General features: G+C 37.9%; 2 protein-coding genes across 6 annotated transcripts in view; one reads left to right on the top strand and one right to left on the bottom strand.

The window, feature by feature from the left end:
- Nucleotides 1-2,453, top strand: part of LOC131124925 (fatty acid-binding protein, intestinal-like) — a 37,376-nt gene extending 34,923 nt beyond the window's left edge. Inside the window, exons 1-4 of one of the 2 annotated variants that reach the window (XM_058065929.1) lie at nt 683-865; nt 1,810-1,982; nt 2,070-2,177; nt 2,252-2,453. In XM_058065929.1, coding sequence (XP_057921912.1) covers nt 799-865; nt 1,810-1,982; nt 2,070-2,177; nt 2,252-2,302 — 399 coding nt within the window. In that variant the 5' untranslated portion in view covers nt 683-798 and the 3' untranslated portion in view covers nt 2,303-2,453. Of the gene's footprint in view, nt 1-682; nt 866-1,809; nt 1,983-2,069; nt 2,178-2,251 lie in introns of those variants that run through there. The other variant, XM_058065931.1, reaches the window with a different exon arrangement.
- Nucleotides 2,454-3,409: 956 nt separating this feature from the next.
- The window catches only part of LOC131124923 (RNA-binding protein with multiple splicing-like), a 36,291-nt gene continuing 22,200 nt past the window's right edge, over nt 3,410-17,500 (bottom strand). For 2 of the 4 annotated variants that reach the window (XM_058065928.1, XM_058065926.1), the window contains 3 exons: nt 14,270-14,333; nt 7,471-7,588; nt 3,410-5,627 (listed from right to left, as the gene is read on the bottom strand). In XM_058065928.1, the coding sequence (XP_057921911.1) occupies nt 7,552-7,588; nt 14,270-14,333 (101 nt within the window). In that variant the 3' untranslated portion in view covers nt 3,410-5,627; nt 7,471-7,551. Of the gene's footprint in view, nt 5,628-7,470; nt 7,589-14,263; nt 14,334-17,500 lie in introns of all 4 variants that reach the window. The other 2 variants (XM_058065927.1, XM_058065925.1) reach the window with 1 other exon arrangement.

Below are 17,500 nucleotides of genomic sequence, written 5' to 3'. Positions count from 1 at the left end.
GGACGGGCTCCCTTCTGGTTGGCGGGGGCGCCCTTGTGCCCGCAGGTGTGTGGCCCTCGATGCCCTTCTGCCCTAGTGGGGTATGGTTTCCTGCCGGTCTCGGGGGTGTGGATCTCCTCCGGCCTGCTGGCGCCCTGTTACTGGTACATGGCCCCTTGCTGGTCTCTTCGGGGGGATGCTTTGGGGGCGGCAATTTATTTTTTTCAAATAACGGCAAATAAAATTTCATAGTACAGGGAAGGGGCGGCACGACGGTCTAGTGGTTAGCGCGCAGACCTCACAGCTAGGAGACCAGGGTTCAATTCCACCTTCTGTCATCTCCGTGTGGAGTCTGTATCTTCTCGCTAGTCATGTGACCATTCACTTGTTGCTTAGCAAGACAGGACAACCAATGGCAACCAATTAGCTCAACGGACAACCAATGGCATTTTTGTAATACTTGCACGAGCGTGGGATCGCACCACATTTCTATGCAGGTCACAAACACAGGGCGACAGGGGTGCTGTGGCGGTGGGGCCTCAGTTGACTGACTGCCTCCAAACCCGGGCCCCCCCACCACCACCCACACCAAAGAGCCCACCCTTGTTCTGTCTTTGCTCATTTTTGGCCGAGAACAGTAGCTCAGTGTTTGGCGAGAGGGGGGCGTCAACCCGACTGGCCCTCTTGTTATTTATCAGCGTATCCTGGACGGGTCGAGCCACATCAGGAGATAATGGTGAGGGGGGGCGTCTGAAAGTGGGTGGCGGTATATAAATTGGCACTCAATGGACAGTCCCACGGTTTACGACAATACAAGACATGGCGTTCGATGGAACCTGGAAGGTGGACCGTAGCGAGAACTATGACAAGTTCATGGAAGAAATGGGTGAGTCTTGGTGTCCTGGTACTATGTTTTGCAGTTTTTAGATATAAAAAAAAACTTTAAGGGGGACTAGGGGGTACTCTACATAGAAGTAAGTGCGGTACTGAACTGGAGTACCAACACACCGTTTATTGACCTTTTTGTCTAAGGAAAAAACACTGTATGGTGACATTAGCATATATTGTTGTAGCACTACAGTTTTATTGTAGTTTTTATTTATACAATATTACAATATTGTCCATGCAACTCCACATTATTTTAGCAGGCTGATGGAAATTTTGGCTCGTTTCGAGTTGTCGCTTTCGGCTCCCAAGTGGATCCTCTAATTTTTTTTCCTTCTTAAATGACTTTATTAGCAAATTAGCTGTATTGTGTAAAAATAATTGCTGATGTCAAATGTTTATTTAATTTATTTTCTGACAAATAAATCGGCTCGGAGTACACAGTGTGTGTTTAACACCCACCCCCGCTCTCCGTTGACACACATCTTGACCAATGACGTTCATCTTTGCCATTCCCAACCAGATTCCCAACCATACGAGCCGGCTATCAACTAATTTAGTTGTTCATATAAATTTTGGAAGGAACATAATCGGGAAATTTGAGTGTTAAGGAATACACTTTCAGACATCAACCAATCAGAGGACATCAACATGCTGTCGTCTCTGTGAAATCTGACTAGTAAAACAAAACATCCCCATTGCTAATAGTGTTTAAGTGACATGGGCCTGCACTCCTCATTCTGAAGGCCCTGGGCAGATTACATCGACATAGCAACACAGAGATGTTAAAAAGTGATTGGACAAAAACAAAAAAAATACAACATACTGGAATTTAATCGAACTTATAATACTGCTACCAGTACCAAACCCTCTCGATGCATTAATTAACTAGCTAACGGAATGCTTAATTAACTGTGATTTTTTTTTGTCCTATTAAAAAAAAAGGCATCAACGTCATGAAACGCAAGTTAGCGGAGCACGACAACCTCAAGATCACAATTGAGCAAAAAGGTGACGACTTCCACATCAAAGAATCCAGCACGTTCCGCACTAAAGACATCGACTTCACCCTCGGAACGCCATTCGACTACAGCCTAGCCGACGGCACTGACGTCTCGGTACGCTTTCACGCTAACTATTACAAGATGATAAAATAATAATGAAAAATGAACTTTTTTTTTGGAATGGAAATATCTACCATTTAGGGTACATGGCAGATGGATGGAGAAATGCTAAAGGGTAAATTTACCAGGAAAGACAACAACAAGGTGTTAACCACCACCAGAGCTCTTGTGGCGGGAGAATTAGTGCAGGTCAGTATAAATGTATAGAAGTAGCACTTTACTTTTACCCACAATAATTCCATATTTTGTCCTTTTCCCAACAGACTTACAGCTACGAAGGCGTTGATGCTAAGAGAATTTTCCAGAAGCAGTAAATTTTTTACCTTAATATAAATATAAATATAGAAATAGAGAAGGCAATAAATAACACTTATTCCTACATTCCAGTCATTTAATAGGGATATGGATTTTTGCACTAATTCATTTAATAAACATGACAATAAAAGTGTTTTTTTTTTAATAGTGTGTCTGGTCTCATGTGGTCTGATTGTGACATGTCCGACATAATGGACAATAGTGGGAAAAGACACAATGGGAATGGTGGGAATAACGGTGGACAATGATGCATTCATTGGCAATTATAACATCCATGAGTGGAATTACATCCTCGGTCTTTTGTTTTGGGCCCATTAGCATAATTTAAATGTATCAAAATAATGAAATAATTGTTTTGTATTTAAAAAAATGAGTTCCTTAACAAAATATGATTTTAATTAAATGATTATGTTGTAATAACACTATTTGTTCACAAGAGGGCATCGTAACAACATTTTACAGTTTCTGTGGATTATTTTTATTTGGATTATTATTGTTGACACACTGTTTTTTTTTAATAATTTGTGCGTGTCATATCATATTACATCTTATTATTATTCCTCATTATTATTTAAAACACATTTTTTGTTTATGGACTTTACAATACAGTTGCAATTTATTCAATGCCGCGCCGACCCGTCCCCACCACATCTCCCATCCGTCCACCGACTCGGTGTATCGTATATGTATAGCATCATTCAAAGATTAGATAGATTCGGGCGAGAGGCGGGGTACACCCTGGACTGGTGTGGCCAGCCAATCACAGGGCACATATAGACAAACAACCATTCACACTCACATTCATACCTATGGACAATTTGAAGTCGCTAATTAACCTAGCATGTTTTTGGAATGTGGAAGGAAACCGGAGTACCCGGAGAACACTCACCTATGCACGGTCAGAACATGAAAACTCCACACAGAGATGGCCGAGTGTGGAATTGAACTCAGGTCTCCTGGCTGTGTGGTCTGCGCGTTAACCACTTAGCTGCCGATTATGAAAATACATTAAAAAAAACATGCATCACGTCCAGATATGCACTAAAGATACAGTTTTCACTCAAGGGGGGTACAGTAATACACAAAAAAAACACCCAAAAAAAAAATCACTGAGGATCTTGTCAATCTTTAATGGCAAACGGTCTCTTAACATTTTCATAAAAACATGTTTTTGTTTTTAAAAAAAAAAAAAAATTCATTGAATGCCGTTTCTCACGTTTCTGCGGCTAAATAAAACACACACACATACATACATAACATACATAAACACTCACACATGCACTCACACACACAAACACATACATGCTGTGAATATGAACAGAAAAATGCACCCACTTTGAGTTTTTTGTTAGGGTTTTTTTTTTTTTTTTTTTTGCTGTACCATACGGCAGCCAAAATAGACAAAAAAAAAAAGGACCGTTGTATTTCACAGTGAATGATACAGTATTTATATATCATACATACAGTAGTCACAGCTAGAAAATGAATATACAATAATACAATACATTGAATAAGAATAATAATAGAATGCTTGGCTTCTTCATTAATCTTCTTAAAAACAACACCCTTAATAATAATAAAAACACACACACACACACACTTCATAAATACTTGTTCTAATAAAGTCGATGCTTCAACCCAACCCAAAAACAATAGATTCTCATGAAATCAAAAATAATGTGCATATTATCCATATTCATTAATGACTAATCTGAAAGAGTATTAAGGTTGCAAAGTCGATAAAAGGCAGAGAATAATAGAAAAAAGTCGAAATTGGACAGTAAAAGTAGTAATACTGCGAGACAATTTTTTGTGTTGAATGACAGTAAAGTCATAATATTGTGAGAATAAAGTTGTAATTACAAACATAAAGTTGTAAACATAATGTTGCCATGCACTTTTTTTCATTGTATCGATATGCTTATTTTATAATGCTTAATACATTTATAGCATTTTTGTAATACACAGCAAATTACCATTGTCTTTTTCTTATAATTAGATTAGATTATATTCAACTTTATTATTTATATTATTCAATATTATAATATTCTTTTACAACTTTTGTCTCATAATACCATGATAGCTTGAATTCAATATAGCTATTTCCTAATAATTTCAAGACATTAAATGACTATTTTGTATTGTTTTTACAACTATTTAACTATTCTCATGACATAAAAACACTATATTATTAAGATTATTTTTGTAATATTACGACTTTATGTACCACTACAGCTTTTTTCTTCTAAATTGGGACATTTTTCTCGCAATATTATGACTTTCATTTTGTACCGTTACAACATTTTTCTTGTAATATTCAGACTTTTTTCACCTTTTTTCTGGAAACAACCTATTATTGTCATATGTTATTGTTATGTAATAGTTTTTTGTAGTAATCTCGTTACAATGCCAATCATGTACCATTACGACTTTTTTTTTCCTCGTAATTTGCTTTGCATCTTGACCTTAACACTTCTTCGTATGATTGTACGTACAGTGATTAGGCTATTGATAAATCAGGAAAATTGTTTAGCTCCCAGAAGCCAAACATTACAAATTTTGCCGTTAAAATATCGAACAAAAATGATTCGGATTTGCTCCCCACCACGGCTATAGACTGTAGATATGGGATAATTATAAATTGGGACAGCAATTGTTACAGCAGATGTAGCAAACAAACAAAAATGTTTCTTTTCATCTTCCCTTCATTATTATGTACATTTATTACGTACATTTTATTTGTAAAAAAAAAAAAAAAAAAAATCATTTGGCTGCCAAGAAATAGACAAAAGAGTTGGAGTGAAAAAATCGGACAATAAAGGTGTCAAAAAATGGGAATAGTTGCAAATAAAATGCTTTTGGTGTGTTGCTGTTTGCTAATTATAGCATGGGGGCTTTCATGTAACTATGACAGGACAAAGAGCACACCAAGAGGACGGCTTTGGTATTGCACTCTCATATGGGCAAAGAAAAAGATTTGAATGTATTTAAGCTTTAAATGCACACTCCAGCTCAACGTTTAGATTACAAAAATACCTTTCTGGAAAATATCTCCCAATGTACAATGTTGGTTTATTTTTTGTTTGTTTTTTTTTTGCAAAGTCATGCTCCAACATGTACTAACGTGAATAAGTATATTATAATAATAGTAGTAATAATAATAATAGCCACGAGGAGGCGCTTCATTCACACTTCCAATGCATAAAGGTTTCACAAAGGGAGGTGTAGCTTTAAAAAAAAAAGAAAAAAAAAGAAAAGAGTTAGGAGGTGGTGGGTTCTCGATGTGTGATGGAGGCGGGGGTCTGCTATGTCCTCAGAGGCTGCCTGCCAGAGACACAAAGAGACAGGGAGGGGGAAGGGGGGGGTGTGAGGTTGCTATGGTGACTGAACACTAATGAAAACACAAAGCGGGGGGGCAGATCACCACAGGGAGGGGTGACACAAACACCCATCAAAGCAAAAAAATACTGTACAGTCCAACCTTGGTTGTCTTGGTTTGGTTGCACGGAAATAGCCAGGGTCAAAACATCAGACGGAAATTAAACAGTTTTTTAAATTTAAAAAAAAAAAAACACATTCCACCACTCTTCAACTTAATTCTGACATTATTTCGACCTTTCTCATGTAATATTAATTTATTTTATTAATAATATGGAAGATTCTTAAGCTATTACAAAAAAACTATTCACTTGTAATAATCAGACCTGATTTTGTCTGTAATGTTGCAACAATTTCATCGGAATACTACAACTCCATTCCTGTTTTTCCATGGTTTTTCTTAAAATGTTACAACTTTTCCATAACATTACTACTTTATTCTTGTAATTTCACAACCTATTTACTAGACTGGTGTTCATTACAACGTTTTATATTATTTATTTAGGTATTATTATTATTATTATTATTAATAATAATCGGTATTATCATTAATAATAATAATAATAATGCAATTACCATTATTATTATAATTAATAATAATGAGAAGAAGAACAAGAACAAGAAGAACAAGAAGAACTAGAAGAACTAGAAGAACAAGAAGAACAAGAAGAACAAGAACAACAAGAACAACAAGAATAAGAATAAGAAGAATAAGAACAATATAATGTTAATGTTAATATTAATAATTATCATTATTAATAATAATAATAATAAGAAGAAGAAGAAGAAGAAGAAGAACAAGAAGAACAAGAACAAGAAGAATAAGAAGAACAAGAAGAACAAGAACAAGAACAAGAAGAACAAGAATAATAATAACAATAATAACAAGAATAACAATAATAAGAATAAGAACAATATAATGTTAATGTTAATATTAATAATTATCATTATCATTATTAATAATAATAAGAAGAAGAACAAGAAGAAAAATAACAATAAGAAGAATATAATAACAATAATGATAATAATGATAATAATGATAATAATGATAATAATGATAATAATAATAATAATAATAATAATAATAATAATAATAATAATAATATTTACGCCTGTTACGGTACAATGGTATTCTCATAACGACCATCCATCCATCCGTTTTCTATACCGCTTATCCTTTGAGGGTCATAGCTATGCTGGAGCCTATCCCAGCTGTCTTCGGATAAGAGGCGGGGTACACCCTGGACTGGTCGCCAGCCAAACATGCCAACTCCATACAGGGATACCCAACAGTGATTCAAACCCATAGATCTCCTGACTGTGTGGTCAACTTGTTAACCGCTAGGGCACCATGCAGCCCCACTACCACTTATATTAATATTTGCACTTATTATTACAACTTAATTTTCATACAATGACAACTTTTTCCTTAATTTTATTTTATTCTTGTGACACACATCTTTTTTTGTAATATTGAAGTTGTCGGCTGTTTTTTTTAATTGCACTGAGGTCTCCAAGTGCAAAATTTGATCAAATTCCAAACGAGACGCTTGATTTGACCAAGTTTTACACATGCCAATATGACAGCCAATTATCGTTATCTATTGCTGATGACAAAGGAGCCTTAAGAAGTAGTCTTGCTGCGTGCTATGTCGTGTTATGCTGCCGCCCTACAAGCCAAGTGAAAGCAGCCAGAGGGCAGCGAGAAGAGAAGAGGAGGTGAAGGTGTGATGTTTACACCTTCGGTTGCTGTCTGTCGCCATCAATGAGCAATAACATGGACACTTACCGACGGTTGGCTGCTCGTGAAGTCCGGCGTCAGTCCTCCTAGCTTCTAAGTGGACCAGAGAGGTCCAGTCGGCAACGCCCGTCACAGCCGGCCGAGGCCACCATCACACATCAGGAACCTGAGGAGACATCTCATCATCATGTATATAGAATGTGTGACGCAACAAACAACAACAATATACACTACATAGAACACTTCAATTTCAATTTTTACATTTTCAATTTTACTACGGGCGGCACGGAGGTCTAGTGGTTAGCGCGCAGACCTCACAGCTAGGAGACCAGGGTTCAATTCCACCCTCGGCCATCTCTGTGTGGAGTTTGCATGTTCTCCCCGTGCATGCGTGGGTTTTCTCCGGGTACTCCGGTTTCCTCCCACATTCCAAAAACATGCTAGGTTAATTAGCGACTCCAAATTGTCCATAGGTATGAATGTGAGTGTGAATGGTTGTTTGTCTATATGTGTCCTGTGATTGGCTGGCGACCAGTCCAGGGTGTACCCCGCCTCTCGCCCGAAGACAGCTGGGATAGGCTCCAGCACCCCCCGCGACCAGTACAAAATGAATGAATTTATGAATGAATTTTACTACTTTTTCTCATAGTATTATGACTTTAGTCTTGCAGTATGAGAAAAAAAAGTCTAATACTAAAAAGCCATAATGGTATAAGCGTTAAGTCGTTATAGTATTAGAAAAAAGCAGAAACTTCAGAAGGATGAAATCGTAAATGTACGAGAATAAAGTCGCAACATTATTAGAAAAAAGTAGGAATGTCACACAAATAAAATTGGAATGGTACAAGAATAAAGTTGTAAAATAATAATAAAAACATTGTGAAAAGATAGCATATTATGAGGTGAAAAGTAGCAAAATCTGCTCCAAATGAAATTAAAAATTCAAATCAAGCTAAAAATGTCTGAAAATATGTTTGCCTCTTTAATAGTAGAAAAACATTTGAAGGGCTTGAACCATGAAGGGCTGCGTTCAAAGACACCATGTAACTTAAGTTGATTTCACAGATTTTGAGTGTACAGTAGACGGATGTTTTGGAGGATTTCCAAGTATACTTCAAAGTATACATCAGATTGTACTCCCCCAGTAAGAGTTATGTTAGTGCGATATAAGAATACCCACTTACTGTATTTCGGACACACAGCAAAGTTATTGTGATTTTCGGAGTGTCTGTGAATGCACCTCACTTGCCAATACCTGTGCGTTAATTAAAAAATGTAATTGAATTTTTTAATTCAATTAATAAATTACAGCCATTAACTCACTATATATGGCAACCCTAGTAATGACACAATAATTAAATTGTAATTTATAAGAAAAAATAGCAGAATCGTATGACGAGTACAACAATTTTTTTCTCATAATATAGCGACGTTATTCTTGAAAATATATAATATTGATAGATATAGATGAAACAATAATATTAGTTAATAATAATACAACTATTATACCAGAACTATATTCACCCTATTAAGGGAGTGTGGTCAGTAACAGTATTAAATAACAATATTTCTCCCATGACACTACTACAACAAAGCGATCTCAAAAATAGAAATAGTTTTTTTTTTGGACAAGAAAAGATTATTTTCCTGTGTTGACGCGACACGGCTGGCCTAGCTAATGTCCCGTTGCGCGCTCAATCAAGGATGAGTGAATGGATGCACTCTCCATAGCTTTGCACCCTAATTTGTTCTGCCTGAGACTCTCCCCCAAGGTTAAAGATCGGGTTGATCATTGAACACGTCGGAGCGGGTTTGCCAACGGTTTAGCGATTCGCCGGCTTAATGTGTGACATCCGAGAACAGGAAGCCAGGCGCATAACGTGAGATAGGTAAACAAGTCCTGTTGGAGAATGTGGAATTGTTATCTCGTCAATGAGTGCTTTGTTTTTTGGGCTTTTTTTTTTGCCTTTGAGTTTTGTGATAATCATTTTTTGTCCCCTCACAAGAATGAACGTTGAAGTTGTGGAATTACGATCGATAAACAGACGGAATGAAATTATGACTCGGTTCCAAACAGGGGTCATTTCCAATAGACCAGTGCTCTGACTTTCTTTCATAATATTCTGACATTTTTTGTACTATCACTACTTTATTCATATGCACATTCATATACTGTACTGTATTATATTTACTGTATTATAATTTGTGGTATATATATATATATATATATATATATATATATATATATATATATATATATATATATATACATATACACATACACACATATATATATATATATATACACATATACACATATATATACACATACACACATATATATATACATATACACATACACACACATATATACATATACACACATACACATACATATATATACATACACACACATACACACATATATATATACATATACACACATACACACATATATATATATACACATATATACATATATACACATATACACACATATAAACATATACACATATATATACGTACATACATATATGTGTTTATGTATATATGTAAAAAAAGTTGTAATATATATATACATATATACATATACATATATATATACATAGTATATATATACATAGTATATATATATATACATACATACATACATACATATATGTATTACAACTTTTTTCATAACATGACTTTATACTTATACCATTTTAACTTTATTCTCAAACCATTCAGTCCCCCCCACCCCCCAATATCACAACCTTTTTTGTGTACTGTTAATGACTTTCTTTGATACGACTTCATTTGTATGCACAACTACCACATTTTTTTTTTTGGCGAATAACAGTGGAAATCCCCCCCTTGGTTGACGTCCCATGTTTGCACCGGGCGCCAGGCATACTCTAACTCTCCCTGCTGCATGGACAGGAAGAAATACCAGCAGACCTTTTCAGCAGTGCGTGGGTGGTGCTAGCATGTAGGCTAACATCTATCATGCTGTTGATTGGTTCAAGTTATGCTCCGAGCCTCCGTTTTGGGAGTTTTTGTAAGGGGGAGTGCTTAGGGGTGGTTTTTTGCAGGACATCCAGTAATTGCTTTGCTATCAAACCAGGAAGAACTCATTTGGCCCTGTGGATATTAGCCCCTCGCTGCAACAATAACATTCCCCCATCTGCCTCGCATTGGGGCCCCAAAGAAGGGCAGAGGGGAGGGTAAGACATCTAGTACGAACAGTAATAACAGAGTTTGCTTTCGCTATCATTAAAAGGTCACAGATGAATTTAATTTTTGTATTTTTATGCGTAGCATTTGGATTTTGTTCCCCCTTATACCATTAGTCCTTTTATGTCCAAACATAGCTTTCATTTTTGTTCACATCCATTTTCTACACTGCTTATCCTCACTAGGGTCGCAGGCATGCTGGAGCCTATCCCAGCTGTCGTCGGGCGAGAGGCAGGGTACACCCTGGACTGGTGGCCAGCCAATCACAGTTAACTGTAATTCATTCATTCATTCATTTTCTACCGCTTTTTCCTCACGAGGGTCGCGGGGGGTGCTGGAGTCTATCCCAGCTGTCTTCGGGCGAGAGGCGGGGTACACCCTGGACTGGTCGCCAGCCAATCACAGGGCACATATAGACAAACAACCATTCACACTCACATTCATACCTATGGACAATTTGGAGTCGCCAATTAACCTAGCATGTTTTTGGAATGTGGGAGGAAACCGGAGTACCCGGAGAAAACCCACACATGCACGGGGAGAACATGCAAACTCCACACAGAGATGGCCGAGGGTGGAATTGAACCCTGGTCTCCTAGCTGTGAGGTCTGCATGCTAACCACTATACCACCGTGCCGCAGTTAACTGTAATTCATTAACCTAAATCATTCACATCAGCTTTTTTATGATCAGGACAATTCTGACTTTTTTTCCTCATACAAGCAGTCTGCATTTTTCAACATTTCAACATGAACTTTTCATAAACTTTTTAACTATAACCTCCATTATGTCCCCAAGCGTGACGCACACTCTTCAAAGAAAGATCGTAAAACTCTTAGAACATAGAGAAATCAAGACTGGCTGCATGCCTGGTCCAAGTCGCTCAAACACTGCAAGCATCTTCAAGGAAAAAGAAATGGGAGGATGAACGCCTATGAAATGCACAGTGATAACCAAGCAGCATAGATGTCTCATTACTAGGCTTTGACTCGGCCACTCTGGAACAGTTACCTAGTTGTCTTTCAACTAGTTCTGCATAGCTTTTGTTTGTGGTCATTGTCTTGCTGGGAAATAATCTTCTCCCATTCATATTCCCCTTTACCTTGACAAACATGCTTGACTGTGGAAATGGTGTGTTTGTTGCCACAGACAGCTCCCAGACAGTGTAAGTGTTCTTATGGTAAAATCACTTGACACATTAACTGGACTTGAAGTGACTGTGACACTGCAGGCACCAACTAGCTGGATCTCTGCTGAATGAGTTCAGTCACTTTAAAAGGGGGTAATGTTTATGCACTTGTTGTATGTTACATGTTTCATTTATACCGCTTTGTAAAAATCTCTTTTCACTTCGAAATGAAAGGTTTTTTTTGTAATTATTATTGTAATATTATAATATTATATTGTAATTATTATTATTGTCAAAAAAGCCAAATTATATTGACCATGATTTCATTGGGGGCGGCACGGTGCTCGCCCCGAGAACTTACAAAACCAATGGTACCTGCGCAGCTCTTACCATCTTCTAATAAGGGAGCGGACCCCCCCCCCCCCTTTTCACTTCGAAATGAAAGGGTTTTTTTTTGTAATTATTGTCAAAAAAGCCAAATTACATTGACCATGATTTCATTGGGGGCGGCACGGCAGTCGAGTGGTTAGCGCACAGACCTCACAGCTAGGAGACCAGAGTTCAATGCCCACCACACATCTCTGTGTGGCGTTTTCATGCGTGGGTTTTCTCCGCGTACTCCGTTTTCCTCCCACATTCCAAAAACATGCTAGGTTAATTAGCGACTCCAAATTGTCCATAGGTATGAATGTGAGTGTGAATGGTTGTTTGTCTATATGTGCCCTTTGATTGGTTGGCGACCAGTCCAGTTTGTACCCCGCCTCTCGCCCGAAGACAGCTGGGATAGGCTCCAGCACCCCTGTGACCCTCATGAGGAAAAAGCGGTAGAAAATGAATGAATGATTTCATTGATAAAAGCAATAGAAGGCTGAAATGTCCAAAAAAGTGAATGCTAAAAACCATGCTAAGTACAGGAAAAGAGTTTTCTGTAGAGGTGCCTTACGTGGTGCACCCACCCCCACCAACAGCACCCGTTGAGGAGGTCGAGGCTAGTCTTCCTCCTAACAAGCTGAATTGTATTTGGCATGCCTGCTGCACAGGCAGAGGTTTGGGGATGCAGAGACAAGCTAATAGTGGACATTAATGCTTAGTGAAGTGAAGGGGAAAGGTAATCCGGATTTTCCATTTGACAACACATGACGGGGGGTGGAGGGGGGGGGGGGGGGGGGGGGGTTGGCATTGTGTGTACGTATGCGCTTCTTTCCCATGCGTGCTATGTCGTCTGGCCGCTCGCCCCGAGGACTTACAAAACCAATGGTACCTGCGCAGCTCTTACCAGCTGGGGCCACCCCTTCTAATAAGGGAGCGGACCCCCCCCCCCCCTTCCCTCACTCCCACCTACCACTGTTGACATATAACACACAAGCTCACCCGGACTAGTCCAGATAGATGTCAGCTGGCGCATTCATCACCAGCCCCACTCCACCAACTATTGCTGGTACGTGAGAAACACAGCCAGGGCCTAAAGGCTTTTATACACATTACAGATTACAGGGGGGCCTCGGACTGGACTCCCCCATCCACTTTTTTTTTTCTTTTGCATCTGTGCTGTGTAGGTGGAGGCAACCATTTGTTTTCTTTCAATGGTTCTAGAAAACTAATTTCTCAGAGGCCTCCAAGTCGAAATTAACATGATATGTCTTTGATTGTGAGGGGAAACTGGAGAAAACCCAAACGCCACTCAAAAAGGTCTCAAAATGAGTGGGTCATCAGAGTCATCTTGCCTGGAAGAGGATGTTGACGAATGACGGGACAATACCATACCAATTTATTTCCTAATACGGGGCACACACCAGCTTAAACGGCTCAGAGTAGCCACCCATTGAAGGCCTTTTCTTTGCAGACTTTGCACTGAATTTGCATATCCAGTATGTTTTTTTTTTTTTCTGCAGGATCTCCATTTGGACATTGACATTACATCTTGTTGGTCGGCGGGGAAAACCGTGTCAAAGCCCAAACTCCACTTAGAAAGGCCCCCAAAGGGTGGGTGCTCACAGTGGTGGTCTAATATTACAGTAAATCAGGGACCATTTTGCTTGAAAGATCATGGGCGGCCAGGATTGGGAGAGAACATGCAGACGCCACATACAAAATGCCTTGATGGTCCAAGTTAGGTCCAAAATGATCCCATATATAATAGTGTGAAAAATTGTGTATAGTAATTTACTGTAATTTTTTTCTAGTTTCACTCCAAAATTATAATAAATTCAGACCCAATGAAAAATATAAAATATTTTGTGTGTGCTTTGACACCATATTTGTCATTAGAACATCTGTTTTTTTCTGAATTGGAACATACAATTTCCCCAAAATTAGGTGCAAAATGGAATATTTGAGATGCCTCAACTAGGTCAAAACTGATAACACAGAATTTGATACATTAGCATTTTTGGAGCAAGAAAGAACATTCATTCACTTCTTACCCGAAACAGTTCCTCTTGTTTTTGCACATGTAAACAAAGTGTCCTAACATGAGTATAAGTCTGCAGTACTCACACATACTTCAGCAGAACTGTCTTGACTTCCATCCCTGAGGAGTTCCATCTGCAGGTGGGAGCCAACGGATCTAAAAACACAGAACATTACGACTAGTATGATGACATGATGCGTCTGTCTCCACGCTGTGTAAGACATTAGCTATTTCCCAACGTGCCAACACGAGAAACCTGGTGCTTTAACAAAAAAAAAACAAAAAAAAAAGGCTGACTGAAGCTCAACATCACACGTATGGAAATGCTCACAAAGGATAGAAGACAGCAAGGAATAAATAGCAAGAGGCCCTTTTGTGCTAAAAATACGCTGAAGCTTAAAAGTGAAACGAAGAGGTAGCGAGATCGCGAACCAATCAGGTCGAGTGAGTTACATGGGAAGAATTTTAAAAAGGATCAATAGTGAACTCTATTGGGAAGTCGCAGTGGAGATTTGCAGATTAAGATGCTTTTTGCTTGATGAACAAGATCAAGGCAGGCGAGAAGAAAAGGAGTTAATGGTAAAAAAAATAATTAAAAATAATGATGGAAACTTCTGGAAAAAAAAGCTTTAATTGTGATATGATGGGAATCCAGTAAGTCACAGTTGGAGGGTATCGTAGACCAGGGGTCCCCAAACTTTTTCCAGTGAGGGCCACATGACTTTTCTTTCCTCTGAAGGGGGCCAGGGTCAGGGTCGTATGTTTGTTTATGTTCTATGACTGGGGCAAAGGGTGGTTGTAGTCACGTCACAATAGGTTACCATTTCCAGTTCTATGACAGAAAAATGTACATGCTTCAAGGGGCCGGGTCAAATGTGGAAGTGGGCCGTGTCCGGCCCCCGGGCCTTAGTTTGGGGACCACTGTCGTAGACTAATTATGATATTGTGAAATTAGGACTATCAGGACAATATCAGGGCAATATCAGGACATTGGAAGAAAACGAACATCTCGGGAAAAAAAGTCAGTATTAAAGCAATATTTTTGTATTTTATAACCTGATAGCGACATTGCACCTCAATATCTATCTAACTAAAAAACTGAAAATTTTATTAGTAAAATGTAATTTTACGCACTAAGCAAACAAAATCTCACTAAATATGATATCACATTTTATTAGTTATAAAAACTGTATAGTTATTTAAAAAAAAACAATACACAAAGGTAGTTATATTTTTCCCACAGTCATCACTGTATGTTGGGAATAACCGCGTTGGGAAAGTTGTTCCTATTTTCTATTATTGGGTAATCTAAACACCGTTACAAACCGTTATTAGTCATGGACAACATAACAGCTGTTATCCGCTCTCTTAGTGCTCAGCCAGTGCACAAATAAAAAGTGATTCCCCTCCCCGCCCGAATGTCCTTCGTCGGTGAGAGGTGACAGAAACAAGTAATGATAATTGACTATAGATAGCGTAGAATTTCAGGCTGAGCCAAACAGAGCCAGAGTGAAGGACAACATGTGGACAAAGACCAGCCAGCTGGACACGACAGTGTCAGTAGCTGATGCTGTCACCATGGGAGCTACTATCTACCTGTTTAGAGGGGGGGAGAATGACATGGACTTTTAGGTGGGTGTTGACCTCAAGTTAAAACTGTTGTTTTTTTTTTAAGTACAGGCACTACTTATTGATGTTAAAGGCACACACATACATGAGAAATGTACATTATCACCCAGAGCAAAGTGATTCTCCATGTTGGTTGTCTGAAACTGAAACATCTCACAACAGCATTCCAAAGCTACATCCCTGAGTAAGTCCCAATCATTTCAAATATTTCAATATTTTTATATATATTTTGGCGGCTGTCCAAAAACCAGTCAGTATCTACTGTTACTGTTGTTATCTGCAAGTTACTGTTTGGGGAAAGTAACTTTCAATCATAACAAATTAGTATTAATAATATTAATCAGTAATTTTCCTAAAGCTGTTTATGTTCTTAATGCTTTGACGGACTTATGCAATACATTTAAAAAAATAACAATGCGGTAAATGTCATATTTAAAACATTTTTTAAAATTTCATAATCATCAAAAACTACTTGGACGTGGAACATTTAACACTTATGTATAGACACCGTACACTAAAAACAATGCACCACAATATTGCAACGGAACCTTGGTTAGCAGAGAAAGCAAAGAACAAATGAACCTTTTTACCTTAACTGAAGACGTGATTGTTGACAAAGACAACAATGTGGTAGCGAGATCCACACGTACGGCACCTTTGTGTTTTGCTATGAGTTAGTTCTTGAATTGAATTGAATAATCAAAATGCTAGCACTTGCAACTTTCTTTGGCTGAATTGTGGGTTATGTTGTAAAAAAAAAAAATCAGATACTTGGCGTAACTGTGTTAGTTAGATGTACGTTAAATGTACGCAAAGCAAGATTTTGCTGTAAATGATCGAGCTAAAAACATGCTAACCGAGGTTCCATTGTATTTTGTCCGAACACAATTTTTTTTTGTGTTTTGCTATGAGTTAGTTCTTGAATTGAATAATCAAAATGTTAGCACTTGCAACTTTCTTTGGCTGAATTCTGGGTTATGTTGCAAAAAAAAAAATCAGATACTTGGCGTAACTGTGTTAGTTAGATGTACGTTAAATGTACGCAAAGCAAGATTTTGCTGTAAATGATCGAGCTAAAAACATGCTAACCGAGGTTCCATTGTATTTTGTCCGAACACAAATTTTTTTGGTGTTTTGCTATGAGTTAGTTCTTGATTTGAATTGAATAATCAAAATGCTAGCACTTGCAACTTTCTTTGGCTGAATTGTGGGTTATGTTGCAAAAAAAAAACAGATACTTGGCGTAACTGTGTTAGTTAGATGTACGTTAAATGTACGCAAAGCAAGATTTTGCTGTAAACGATCGAGCTAAAAACATGCTAACCGAGGTTCCATTGTATTTTGTCCGAACACAATTTTTTTTTGTGTTTTGCTATGAGTTAGTTCTTGAATTGAATAATCAAAATGCTAGCACTTGCAACTTTCTTTGGCTGAATTGTGGGTTATGTTGTAAAAAAAAAAAATCAGATACTTGGCGTAACTGTGTTAGTTAGATGTACGTTAAATGTACGCAAAGCAAGGTTTTGCTGTAAATGATCGAGCTAAAAACATGCTAACCGAGGTTCCATTGTATTTTGTCCGAACACAATTTTTTTTGCTATGTTTGTTTTGCTATGAGTTAGTATGAGTTAGTATGAGTTGCTATGTAAATTTTTTGCTATGATAAAAACAATAAATCATTATATATTGCGAAA

Source organism: Doryrhamphus excisus, chromosome 3, assembly GCF_030265055.1.
Source record: "Doryrhamphus excisus isolate RoL2022-K1 chromosome 3, RoL_Dexc_1.0, whole genome shotgun sequence".
Lineage (NCBI taxonomy): Eukaryota > Metazoa > Chordata > Actinopteri > Syngnathiformes > Syngnathidae > Doryrhamphus > Doryrhamphus excisus.
Note: the sequence above shows the minus strand (reverse complement) of the source record. Positions and strands in the feature narration are given on the sequence as shown.